At 38.9% G+C, this 14,635-nt stretch overlaps 1 protein-coding gene across 1 annotated transcript in view; it reads right to left on the bottom strand.

Moving 5' to 3' along the window:
* LOC119488851 (BMP/retinoic acid-inducible neural-specific protein 3-like) overlaps positions 1–14,635 on the bottom strand; it is a 61,096-nt gene that overhangs the window by 14,197 nt on the left and 32,264 nt on the right. Inside the window, exons 3-4 of the mRNA XM_037770806.1 lie at positions 10,451–10,641; positions 7,617–7,807 (exon numbers count right to left, since the gene is read on the bottom strand). Of these exons, the coding sequence (XP_037626734.1) occupies positions 7,617–7,807; positions 10,451–10,641 (382 nt within the window). The remainder of the gene's footprint in view (positions 1–7,616; positions 7,808–10,450; positions 10,642–14,635) is intronic.

Below are 14,635 nucleotides of genomic sequence, written 5' to 3'. Positions count from 1 at the left end.
GACCACATGAATATTGAATCCTTATAAGGGTTTATTTGATATGCCATATGATATGCCATACGGCAAAACATTGACTGATGAGCAGAGCATTCAATTTCCGCTTTGCATAGCAGCTGCTATTCACTGTAGATACATTCTGGTATATTAAAAATACTTAATAGGACATTATTGGCCACCTGTATCTTAGCACATGCCTGTTTAAGGGAATGGAGCAAAAGCTGGAGCTTTGTGCTAGGGTCTGTTCTTTGGTATATTTTCCTTTTTATTTCATATTGTGAGCTTTTAGTCCCGGTGCTACAGTGCTAAAAGTATTTCACAGAGTCATTCAAACAGCAGAGTGGGAGCAAGAGAAGCACAGGAAGGAGAACATTTTGATCATCGACACATACTGCGGATGACTCATTCTAAAGGCTGAAATATTCTGGAATTACACCAAACCTTTAGCACATACTGAAGGAGAAAAAAACATTTTTACTATTTATGTACCTGGTTCTTGAAAGAGCCTACCAGAGGAGTTGAAATGTGATCCAACTTAATGGAGCACGTTACATAATTTAGTGCCACTAGAGGGCAGTAAACACACTGCCGTGCTATAAATTTATTATTTATAATATATTTATATAAGTTATTTTGCAATTTGTTTACTGCATTGACAATGTTTGGTGTCATTCGGAGCACTTCGGAGACTGCGTGGGCATGAGACTCTCTCAGTGAATCATTGGTACAAAACTTGAAGAACTGCTTTAGAAAATATATTTTTATTTAATAAAAAGTTCAAAGCTATAAGCGTGTGTACATGCAATAAAAGGTAGAAGTTTACCAACACTCCCAAAGTGTATTGTGGTAAGAAACATCCAATCACTAAGCTGAAAATGATGTTATATGGTCGGCTAGCAAGCGGCAACCTCCAATTCTGAAGTGGAGCCAAAGAGGAAGTGCCTTTAACTTGCATTCTTTCTAACAGCCAGCAGGCGGCGACTCCTCTGGTTGCAAAATAAGTCAGATTGTATAGAAGTCTATGAGAAAATGACCCTACTTCTCACTTGATTTATTACCTCAGTAAACATTGTAAACATGAGTTTATGGTCTAAATCGTTAGTTTCAAGTCTTCTTCAATACAGCATTCAGTAAATTACGGACCCATTTAAACTAAAATAGACGATAAAGCAGGGTATGCTTTAGGGCGTATAGGGCCCCGTTCTGTGACCAACATATAACATTAGCAAGTGCATATCAGATCTTGCAGTTCTTCAACGTATCCCAGCTGCTGGACGATCTCAAGCCATATATTGTCCTTTATTTGGTTGTTGAGTTATTAGTGTTTGTGGTACATTAATGGGTGATGAGAGGGGGATGGCCCATTGTTATTCCGAAACACCAATAGTCCAAACATTTTTCCATTGGACCAAAAAACCCATTTGTTTGACAGTCCGTAAACCCGAAAACAAACATTGTTCCAAAAATACACACTCACAAGCACATGTATATCATGTATTTATAACCCCAAACATGTATTTCCGCAGGCGGAAATACGTTGAAATTGAGTTTGTCCGGATATGATTTTCCTCGCACAAATGTTCTGCAGGGGTGTGCAAGCATTCATAAGAACTGAAAAAAATAGTTTTCATTGCAACAGAGGATGAGGTTATGAGACTGATGACGGAGAATGTGAATCCATTGGAAGTCTGTGTCGGTAGGAGGTTGGGGACTAGAAATCACCATTCACCTATTTTAATTTATCTCCGTGGCTTAATGAAATAACAAACATAGTAATTTTAAGTCAAACCATGCTGTTTTTTTTACTACAGCTAACCAAGTAGTTTTGTTGCATTTTTTTTTTGTTTAGTTTCAATGTCATTGTCATTTTAAGCCAAACCATGATGTTTTTCTTCCTAAAATTAGTAAGGCAAGGCAATGCGAGGCAAGTTCATTTATATAGCACATTTCAGCAACAAGGCAATTTAAAGCACTTTACATAAAACATCAAAAGCATGTAAAAAAAAAAGTAGTTTTGTTGAGTTTTTTTGTTTTGTTTTGTTTTCTATGTACAATGTTTACCACGTGTTTTCAAATGTTTAAAACCGCAACCATATTCCAGGAGAAAATATGGTTCCTTTGAAACCTCCACCAAGGCCGAATGCCTAGTAAGGAGGTTACGTTTTCACTGGCGTTGGTTTGTTGGTTTGTTGGTTTGTTTGTCTGTTAGCAGGATTACTCCAAAAGTCTGCGATCGATTTGAATGAATATATATATGTATACCACTGAGGTGAAAACAACAATCTGGCCAGTGTTTGAAGAGCCGAGGTAGATTTACTACATGTTGGTGAGCTGATGAGAAGCAGGTGAGCTTGATGAGCTGATTCAATTAAATTAAATTCAATTTATTTTTATATAGCTTCAAATCATAACAGAGGTTATCTCGAGACGCCGAGACTGATTGCAGACAGGTGAGTGTGATGAGCAGAGCAAGGAGCCAGGAGATGGGAAGGTACGCCCACAACGGCACACACTGACAAAACATAACCATAGGCTGTATTCGAAACCGACTACTACATACGACTGATGAAAGTAGTATACAGTACATACTGCATTCCTCAGTAGTACACAGTGTGAAACAGTTAGAGCAATTTATTTTGCAGTATGCTAGACCAGCCTTTAGCTGTTAAACAAGCTCGACAAAAAAAAATAACTTGTACCATTATTGCAATATCATCGAAAAATACAACTTATACTACTAAATACTGCATGGCTTAGCTCCACCACCCCTTAAACAATTTATTCTAACTCATGGTGAAGTAAGACAAATAGGATCATCAACGAGGGAAGACTTTAAATATAAAACATTGCTTGCATCTAATATTGTAGAACTGCCAGTATTCAAAAGTTACACAGTAGATTTCTCGCCTCAAACATTTTCAGAAGTTAATTTAGTGATGAAATAGATATGAAAAATGTAAAAAATAACAAGCCGTTTTTAGTTGCTGTTTTAAACGTAGCATGTACTGTTCTAGCGCTTTGCATTGTGGGATACTGTAGGCAAGGGAGACTGGTCTGATGCGTATTGAAGATTTTATTCAAATCAGTACTACATCTGGGTATTTTTGGCATACTAGTGATTTTGCTTTAGTTTGCATACTACATGCTACATTTTGGCCAAACCAGTACATACTACTAGTATAGTATGCATTTTTTAATACAGCCACAGAGATAGAGAGACAGGGGAACACAGGAAACATTAGGGAATAGTACAAAAAGCTGCAGAGAGTCGGTGATAATGACTATAGCAACCCCCTCATTCATTTGATTCAATGTTTAATGCAGCTTTAAGTCTTGAATTTATTTCATTTATGAGTGTGTCAGTATGTGGAGGATTGATTTGGTAAGTGTTTTTCTGTCCGAAATATATTGCTGTGGCAGTTTTACGCTACCTTTTTTATTTTCTATTTGTTGTCCCTATGCCAGTAATATGCTGTAAAATTAAAGTTTGGTCTGAGTGTGATCATAGATGATCAAATTCGCCGTCTATCCACTCTGCGATAGTCCCAGACAGCGATCGATCGAGTCAGACGGGGGACACAAAAATGTATTTCTCTACCATAATGAGAACACAATACGATTGAGAGGCTGCCCTCGAGATGGAAACACGAAACCGGAGACTCCTGCTGTTTCCTTGTTCAAGTTGTTTGTTCATCACTGTGTACAGACAGGCAAATATGGCCTGAGTTAGACGGGGACGTCGCCATCGATTCAGCCTATGAAATTCTCAAATCGCAACAAAAATGATCCCCGGTGCTTTCAAAACGACCGGAGTCATTACTCATTGTACAAACAAGCCGACCTGATCACAGCCTCTGCTCTGGGCCGTGACTTCTTTAAGAGAGCCCAAATTTCCGCAGCCAATCCCCGGCACACCACAACAGTAACAGGCTTTTCCTCCAAAATGAGCTTCAATTTCCCCTGTGCACGGTAGACAGCAGGGGGGTCTTTGCCTCGCCAGCCCTCTCTCATTCTTTCCTCAACTTGTTTGATTTCAAATTCATGCAGAGGAGTGCTTAGCTGTATCTGTTCCGCCGCTGTGTGGGTCAACGCCCTGTGGAAATGGCGCGCAAGTGTGGAGGAATGTATCGCTACCTGGACTCCCTTTTCTGCCGGTGATGGAGGTGAATCTCTCCTCTTTCCACTTCCTACCTGTCAGTCACGCCAGATGACTGCCTTTGGAGCATGAAAGCACACTCTCTCTTCTTCTCTTCCCCTCTGTAGCTACAGAAAAAAAACCTAATTCCCAAGAAATGAAACAGACAAAAGTATCTGCCTCTGCACCTCTGATGCGCCCACCTTAGCTGCAAAAGAAATACCCAACCCTCCCTGAACACAATGTAGCGAGAGGACAGAGCTTTGATATAAGTACAGGGAGTCTGATTCATGTTCTGCTACAGCAGAGCAAGCCACACTTCACAGGCCCGACTACCGCTGTGTTCCGAGGAATGAAAAAAAAAGGCTGAAAGGAGGGTCATCCTCAGCTCCGTAGCCCTATTAACCCCATGCTGCCTGAAGGTGACAACCGGAGGCACCTGTCACAAGCTGTTTTTTTTCACAAGATTCATTTATCTCCCCCTCACCATATATGCTCATCACGAAGCTTCCTCCAGAGTTGATGTGCTCACGGTGGCTGGAGATCATATGTCAGCACAAGCAGGCTGGTAATAGCTATCATCTTCCACTGTATTATCATCGCCGTTATCATTGTATTAAAACAAGGAAATCATTAACATGTATGACTTTGAGAGGGGCAGTAAACAAACATAGTTCAGCTTGAAATTGAAGTTTGAATCTGTGATTGTTTCAAATGAAAAGTGCAATGTATTCTTATAACAGTTTGTATGGTATCTTTTGAAAAGTTATTCCTCATATTTTGTGCGTTTCCCTATGAATGTCCAGCAACACGTGTCAATTTCAACTTGTTCTTCTGTCTTCCATCTTCACAGGAATCAACATGGTTAAGTTTAGGCAACAAAACTACTTAATTAGGTTTAGGGAATTTTTTTTGATTTGGGTTAGAATAACTATGGAAGTGGCGTTACTTAAAGGATCAGCGTGTAGGATCTGGCAGTACATAGCGCTGAGGTTGCAGATTACAACTTCTCATGTGTGGACGTGTGAATTGAGTGGTGAAGCAAGAGAGAGAGAGAGAGAGTGGCGGCGACGGGACCGAGTAACGTTATCGACTCTGGCCCAGGTAGGAAAAGCAAACAGTGTTGTCCGTTCCGGGCTACTGTTGTGCAAAATGGCGGACTCCGTCGAGAGTGTAACCGCACCCTATGTAGATATAAACAGCTCATTCTAAGGTAACGGAAACACAACAATTCCTTTTTTCAGGGGATTATACACTAAAGAAAACATAGTTACCTCTGCCAAGGCCGAAGGCTTAGGTAGGAGGTTATGTTTTCACCGCCGTTGGTTTGTTTGTTTGTCTGTTAGCAGGATTACTCCGCATGACCCCGCCTCTTTCCTTCAGAGAAAGAACGGGGGGGGGGGCGCACAACTATATATTTGCCATTTTTTCACATTAAACTCGATGAAATTACAGTTCAGTTCATCCAAAGCACACTTGGTGTAGGAAAGAGTAACGACGACAGTTTAGGTGAGTTTTATTTTGTGTCTGTCCAGTTTGAATGAAGTGTTTTACGATGCGGGCGGAAATCTGCGCTCTCCGAGTGCCATTCTAGTTAATATTATATTCCATTGCTGCCAATAGATCCCCCTAAATGTTACACACTGGTCCTTTAAGTACCTAAGTTATATGACAAATAAATCAACTTCGCCTTCTGGTTTCACATGGGACATGAACACTGGTCTCCTGGGCAAAAGTCTGTTCTTTTGACCCACTCGTCCCACCCAAACCACTTTCCTACGTGACGATTGTCGCTTTTTATACTTCCTGGTTCATCATTACAAGGATTACATACAAATTGATTTCTTGGGATATATAAATTACAGTGCATTACTTTTTGTAGGTATAGCTACGAATTTGAACTTTTGTATTTAATGTCTGTATTAGTATCCACTAGGAATTGCATTGCAATTTTGTTATCAGACACAAAACCAAACTGTCTCTTGACTCTTTCAATATTGTCATAATGTCCATATAATTTCCGGTGGACTGCAGTGAAACATTAAATCTGGTGCATTTACTGTACCATGGTTGTTCTCCACACTCTGCTATTTACAAATTTGACAGTGACAAAGGCATCATATATTTGAATGTTTCTGTTATAGTTCTCATATAGTTAGTGTGCAACCAGTGCCTGAATTGGACGAAAGGTGTCAGTACCCTAATTCAGATGTTGCATTACATGATCATCACATATGTCCTGAATATTTTTATATTTATAAGTATAACACATTTTACTTCAAATTATTTTTTTGCATGCATTTCATTACATATTAGGCCTACACACAACATACATTTCCACAGTTTGTACATACATGTATATTTGGTTAATTAACATTTTTTATTATAGAAATCAAATTGTACACAAATATAAATATTGCATGTATGATACAGTAAAACCAACTCAAAACATGATATCTGTTGGCCTATATTGGATAAAGAGGAGGAATACCAAAGGCACTGTCAGCCCTGTTTTCTCAGCATTAAGACACCGTTACGCATGCGTTCAGGGGTGCACACCTAGACTCACCAGGATGTGGTGGTAAGCAATAAGAAGTAAAGGTAGACATGTGGACACAAATCTGAATTGCTGGTACTCAGTACTGGTGAGAACCGAGCCAATTCAGGCACTGTATGGGACATAATCTCATATCGCATCACTTCCAGCTTTGTGCTTTGCTTTCATTCAAAGAGGGGTTTCATAAGAGGCTTCTGGGCAGATTCCCACGTTAGCAGCTCCAGTTGGCAGTAAGAGGTAAATCTTAAATCCTTAAACCCAGAAATCATGTAGCGTGATTTTGTGCATGTTTACAATCAAAGCCTTCCTGTCGCTTTATAACAAAAGACAACAACAGAGACAGGAGCACAAGGTCTTATGTTGATTCCTGGATTGTTAGAATAAAGCACTTGCTCTCTGCTGTTGGAGAAAATACGTGTTTTTTTCTTGTTTGTGAAGATCATATATGTTGCTTTTTTTTTGTTTTGTTTTATATATATATATATATATGGTAATATCAACTCAAGTGTAATTTGATCAACTATACTCTGCTTTATTACATCCCAATTTTGCTTTAATTTAGCTACTTTGCTTATTTAAAGTCTATGTGAAGGCTACTTTGAAAGTGAGTGGGCCATATGTCTCCAGTGGTCACTGTAGATATAGGATGTTTTAATACCAGAATGTCCAAAAAGTAATTTGCTAAATTAGTATGCAAACATAGGAAAACAGTTTAAGGCATTTTGTGCAACAAAAAGGTTGCCAAAGAAGAGAGTAATCCGCCAAGACAACCAGCCTTCTAGCTTTTTACCATCTCAGCTTATTGTCATACATAATGACTTTATTTTGGGCTGATGGAAGATTAAAGGAGATTGAATCTTTGATAATCAATGCATTAGCCCACGAGCGTGCCCCAAGAACTCAACAATAGAGATAGTAAGGCATTACCTTGATGGCAGTGGAGGCGATCTGGATGTGGTGCAGCTTGCGCAGAGTGCTCTCCCTGTCGATGAAGTAGGACGCAGCCAGCTGGTGCAGAGCTTCCAGAGTCACAGTGGAGGAGTTCCCCGAGTAATCGCTCACCTCTGCTTTCTTACTCAGTTTCCTCTTGTCCACAAATATCGTTAAGGCCTCTTCTCCTGCACAGAAACATGACATTTAAAAAAGAGGGATAGGGTGTGCACATTATCTATTGCTATTAAGGGCTTTTCTGAAGGCTGAGGTGCTTCTGTGACAGAAAATCAAAGAGTTAATATCTAAAGTGTTTAAGTGACTTTAGGTGTTTGTCTCTATCGTTGGTGCTAAGCACTCATTGCTGAGGTGTTTATGTGCTGCATTTCCCACAAATCACTTGTCAATCAAACAGCTTGCCAACTATGTCAGACCTTTTTCACTTGGATTTTCTGTAAATGAGGTTTGAATGTCTGCATTTGCAACCCTGTCTCCTACAAAATTACGTTCCCATACAACTAAACTGCATTCACAAAAAAAAACATAATATTTTCTCACAGATTACAGTTGTGTGGTTAATGAAAGTGAATTGAAACATAACATAAAAAAACAACAAAACAACTTAGTTAGGTTAGGTTTGGTAAAAACAAAAACATCATGTTTAAAGGTTCTTTTGATTACATTCATTTTTTCCACACTGACGACCCAGATGTACCACGTTATACCAATGTAGTTTTATTATTGGCTGGTTAGAAGTGTGTACCAAACATCAGATATAATCAACAGAGATAAAAAAAACATCAATTTTGGACCCACCGAATTTTTTAAATGATTAATTCACAATCATAATAATTTCATGAAAATAATATCTGTATATATATATATATATATATATATATATATATATATTAATACATCCACAGATATGAATATATCCACAATCATATATATATATATATATATATTATATAATAAAATACACATTTGTCTACATCAACTTTTTATTCATAACATATTTAAAATAAGTGAACATTGACTTTTAGTTTCACACTGGACACAAATGCCAGTCTTCTGGGCGAAAGTCCAGTGTTTGTTGACCCATCCACATCACCGTGATATGTCAAAAACAAACGTAATCAGTGACAAAATACACTTCCCTTGAAACGTAATTAACAATGCAGTTCTGTTGTATGGGAACATAATTTAATTAATCCCAATTAATCTACAATTTAACACTTTGCCATAATTTTAAAACCTGCCACCTGCTCTGCCCCAGGAGAGACACCTCCACTATAGTCCAGGTGGTTAAAAGCGTAAGAGCAGCCATACAGGATCCTCTGAAGTACAACGACACTTGACCACAATTAGGAGAAGCCATGTCACCCTGTGTCAGTAGCCACGGATCATAGCAATCAACACTTCATAAGTCAAGGGGCCCACTCTTTGCTTGAGAGTCTCCAAGACAACTGCACATCATATTCCTCATCATAATGCAGTGTTAATGTCTCAGGGCCATTTTTCCTGCCCACTGCCTTTCTTGCTCAGCTGCTGAAGGGCACCCTCTTGATATCACAATCTATTTATTAATTTCATTAAGTCCATATGTTTCCGAACACAGAGGCAATCCATTCAGAACCACAGAGGCATATCTCTGGCAACAATCCAAGGCAAACTCTCCTCATTCTCCTCTCTTCATACCACTAAGTGCTGGCTGGGAGCCAGCGAGAGCGGCTGCATCAGCTCGAGCAGCTGGTGGGGTTTGCATTATATGCAGCCACTCACAACAGTGACCTTTTCTGAGCCAGAAGTCAGGTCTAAAATAATTCACACGTGTTGCTCTGTAAAAGCAAATCGGCTTTGCAAGACTTGCTTGGGACCTCTCTGGCATCTTAAATTAGTTTTTTTTCCCTTTCTTTTTCTTCACTCGGAGGACCATTAATGCTTGTCCATTCATCACACCGCAGAAAACCAAAAATGGGGGGTGACTGTGACTGGCAGTGGCGGGTTTACAGTACACAGGCTTTTACATGTATTCATACCGTATATATCTCTGAAGAGCGATATCTGTGCCGCCAGTGGCATATTATTTTGCTGTGATGTGTTATTCAGTTACTTACTGTGACTGAATTATTGTGCCATGTCCATCTGTTTGCCATATGCAACGCCTAGGGGAGCAAACTCTAAAAGCTTTTATCAACACAAATACTTGACTAAAGCCTATATCATCTGGGAGAGATGTCCAAAAAGCACATTTCCTCACATACTGCTACACTGCAATACTTGGGCTAATATGCTCTATACTGGGATACAACAAGAATACTTCTCCTTAATTTCATCAGCTGATCATATAAACACTAACTTCAACCTTTTTTGCATACTTTCAGTATTGAGTTAACATGATCATCATCTACGTAGCCATTGTTGCAGGGTTCTCATTTTTCAATCAATCCAGCTGAATTTTACAAAATCCACCGAAGACAGTTTTCATCTTCTCGTAGTTATCTAACTGGCTACAGATGAGAAAATCTGCCAGCAACGGTAACTATTTAATCTTGTGAAATTGACAGATGCTCGCTTACAATGAGAAAACTGCTTTTTTCTAAGTCTGTCTGAAATCAAGGACCCATTGTTACAAAGTTATTGGAAATTGCATACATGTTGAGCTAGAATGCAAGGCTTGATATGGAAAACAAGGGGGCACATGGGTTAGTGAATAAACAAAATACTGGTGGAGTCAGCAATTTATTCCAAGTGTTCAATTAACTACCATTATAAAGACATCTAAAACCATGTGATGTAATCATTCACTAAAACAGCTGTTTTCCGTTTACCTCCCAGTGTAGCTGACAACAGGAAGTGGGTCCCATACTTCCTGATCAGATTGTCAGTGATCAGCTGGGTGTTGGGCCTGCGGCCCAGGAGTCGAATGTTCCTGACGAACTCAGGAGTCAGAGGTAACGAAGACTCTAAGAAATCTCTCCTTTCCACTGCCAAGTTGTTCACCTTCCATCTCCCAAACTCCCTGGAAAAAAAACAAATTACTATAAGTACAGTATATACTGCATTAATATTGGAGTTCGGTTAAGAGTGCAGACAAACCGAAATAACAAGTCCAGTCTATTAACAGAAAAGTAATAAAACATTTTAACAGTTACTCTGCCTCACATTCACTGGTTTCAGCTTCTTTAACGTGAATATTTGCTGCTTTCTCCCTTTTTATATCATTATAAAATTAATATCTTTGGTTTTGGACTGTTGGTTAAACTAAACAAGCAATTTTAAAGCATCATTCTTGAGCTCTTCACATTTTCTATTTGATTTTCCCAGAATTTGGACATTGCATTAACTAAATGATGAAGCAATCAACAGATTAATTCAGTATGAAAATAATCATTATGTCAACCATAGTGCTAAGAGTAGCCTGCAGAGGGCAAATTCACCTTCTCTGCTTCTAATATAGCGACATCATACTGGTACATCATTTGCCTAAAGCTGAGTACGTAAGCAGAATAAATGGCTACAAGAGAGACAGAGAAAAGAGAGAGAGAGAGACTTTAATTCATTATGTCACTCTGCGCTTTTGCAATGTAAGGAATCCCTCGACCATGCCGACACAGCCTGAACTAAAGTGAAAGTGAATTGATGGAGAAAGACCGAGAGAATGAGAAGAAGAGAAAAAAAGGTAGTGAGACGATGGAGAAAAAAAGAAAAAAAAACACCCAGAAAAAAAACTGGCATCATTTTGAAACCATGATTGTCACCTGGGACGGAAACGTGCTTCTACTACACAGCTGACAGATGTTTTCCGTAATAGCCCATCATGACAGAGATATACATCGAAATGAATAAAGTAGAAGGTAGTACGAGACATAGTCCCATTGCTCAAATAGAGAATGTCTTCTGTAATGAGAGAAACAAAGTGGGAGCAAAAAATGTCATACAAATGAAAGCAGTGTGAACAAAAGACTCAGCCTTTGTTGCTTTTCATGTCCTTACAAATAGTATGTCGAACCACAACCATAAGTGGAGCGTATATGCTGTGTTTATATGAATGCTTTGAGATGATAACGCAACACAGTCTCACTTCCAACTTGTCAAATACAGACGTTTGGTCAGTGGCCCTAAGCTTTAAACTAGTACACTCTAGGTACCCCACTAGCATCATTTATGAACGTTTCAGGGACGATGAGTATGTTTCTGCTTCTTCTATGTTTCTTTCAAAATAAACTTCTTTGTTCTAAGTACAGTTTCTGCTCATTACATGCATACAGTTTATTTTCAAAATAAACTTACAACGTAGTATTACTTAGTTTTTAGGTTTACTTATATAACAAAAGTACTTGGTTATGTTTAGGCAACACAAATACTTGGTTATGTTTAGGCAACGAAAGTACTTGGTTAGGTTTTTAGGCAACAAAGGTACTTAGGTTTTTAAGCAACAGAAGTACTTGACTAGGTTTTTAAGCAACAAAAGGACTTGGTTAGGTTTAGGCAACAAAAGTAATTGGTTAGGTTTAAGCAACAGATGTACTTGGTTTGATTTAGACAACAAAAGTACTTGGTTATGTTTTTAGGCAACAAAAGTACTTGGTTAGGTTTTTAGGCAACAGAAGTACTTGGTTAGGTTTAGGCAACAAAGGTACTTGGTTAGGTTTAGGCAACAAAAATACTTGGTTAGGTTTTTAGGCAACAAAAGTACTTGGTTAGGTTTTTAGGCAACAGAAGTACTTGGTTAGGTTTAGGCAACAAAGGTACTTTGTTAGGTTTAGGCAACAAAAATACTTGGTTAGGTTTTTAGGCAACAAATTACCTGGTTAGGATTAGGAAAATATTGTGGTTTGGGTTAAAATAAGTTTGTTACGTAAAATAAGTCGGTTTATTACATAACCATTCGTTTAGTAAGTAAGTTATGTAACAAAAACTATGGCAACATAAGTCAACATTGACTTGTTGTCACATGGGACACAAACAGCAGTCTCATAGGTGAAAGTCCTGTGTTTGTTTGACCGCCACCCCCATCCGCCATACACACACTTTCTCGCTCTCTATACTACATCAGTTGTTTTCACCGTCTAATAATGACGAGGACGGGTTAAAATTGGAGTTAGTTGAAAGCCTTCTGACCTACAGACACTAAAGGGGGCCTCAGTGCGTCAGTATCAGACGCCGAGAGACACTGACCAAGCGTCTGTTTTTGACGGGATAACACGATGAAAGTCCTGGCAGCAGGGAGGGAGCTGAATTTTAATAAAGCTTTGTAAACTTTCTTCCTGCCTATCTCCCTCTCACAGCTTTTAGGCTACTGTGACTTTCTACTTTCATGTAAAAACACATACATTATGAGAAAGGAAAAAAAAAATGAATATGTCAAAGGCAGCATGGCAAGCTGAACCCGAGCAACACTCGAGGAATCAAAGGATACGGATGTTCAATCAGTAAAGACCAACCTTCCACCCTGCATGCATTCTCTTTAGTAGTTTTTGTCGAACATTTCCTCAAGGGAAAGCTCTTTGAACTGATGCTACAATTGGCAGACTCGACTCATACACAAAGTTATTCCACTTCCAAAAAGTTCAAGGTGTTTAGTGGAAGATTTCCATGTGAAGTGTCCTTTTGTGTGCTGCTTGACTTGCAGTTCCACACTGAGCTTAACAGCGAGAGCATGCTATGAATTGAAAATTAGACTTACATGTGTTTTGTTTGCCTGACATGTGGCAAAACAGTACATATTTTAGGCTGAGGATATTGTGTTGTTGAGAAGAGAGATGTGGATGGCATCCTTCATCTGAATAGCTCTGCAAAGTCGAATAAGTCATTTGAAAGAAGTAAGCTGAATTACTGTTTTAGAATCTCAATATATTGCAGTTTAGTTTGCTGAAATACAATAAAAAAAATCCTCCTCATTTGTTGTCTTGATTCAGAACAAGATTAATCGTAGACACTTAAATGGCAAACCACTATTTATTACTCTCTGGCCAACATAATGTTGCTTTTATGGCAGCTAGAATTGGAAGACAAAGTACATCGGCACCCTCTCGGTAACGTTGATAGCAGAAAGTAACTCATTTTATCATTTCAGTTTTGATCCAAGACACTAATGACTGCAAAGCTTTGAAGAAGCCTCATGAGTATGACGTTAATCACCAAAGGAGCAAAAGGAAAGATAAAACTAAATCAGAAACTTTCTCTTGGGAGGCTGAGCTGTGAGCTCTGACATACAATGTTAAGAGTTGAGATACTACACAAGTCTACAGCCATCCTAGGAGCTATATGAGGCTGTATTTAGGCCTTGGGAGAAATGACAATGCTAGCAATGTCATTGCCATCATGCTGACGTTTACCAGGTATAATGTTTGCCAGGGTTACCATCTTAGTTTAGTTATGTTATGTTATCATGCTAACATTTTCTAACTTAACACAAAGTACAGCTGACGTTGACAGGATGGTCATTCGTTTTGCAAATATTTGGTCATTAGCCAAAATATCCACAAATTGAAATTTTGACCTGATGACAGCACTAGTGGAAAAGTTGAGGTATGACCAAAGCAATTAAAATCCGTCCTTCACGGCAATCCGTCCCACAGTCGTGGAGACATTTCACTCAAAACAGCAAATGTCAAACTCATGGTGGGGCTGGAGGAAAACAAATAAAATCATGGAAAAATGTCTTAGGATAAAGTAAAACTTTGACCTGCTGGTGGCACTACAGTGAAAGTCAAGGGATCTCTAAAGTCAGTGCGATTCATTCTCTTGAGATAGATCACTCTTGACCAAAGTAGTGGACTGAGAGACTGAAAGATCCTTAGTGCCAGGCCACTAGCGTGGCTAAACAAGCAATATTACCAGTGAATGTGGTAAACTTGCCTTACCTACAACAGGCTGATAGAGATATAATGGGAACCATGGAAACTGTTAACATTACTTTTGGAGTGATAGTCATTCACCTTGCTCACAGGTATCCTTAACCACACACACAGTTGCCAGTAGTTGCCTGCACGTGTACCCAGTAAGCTACA

The sequence above is a fragment of the Sebastes umbrosus genome, chromosome 5 (assembly GCF_015220745.1).
Source record: "Sebastes umbrosus isolate fSebUmb1 chromosome 5, fSebUmb1.pri, whole genome shotgun sequence".
NCBI lineage: Eukaryota > Metazoa > Chordata > Actinopteri > Perciformes > Sebastidae > Sebastes > Sebastes umbrosus.
The sequence above is the reverse complement of the archived record's forward strand: the minus strand, read 5'-3'. Positions and strand labels throughout refer to the sequence as shown.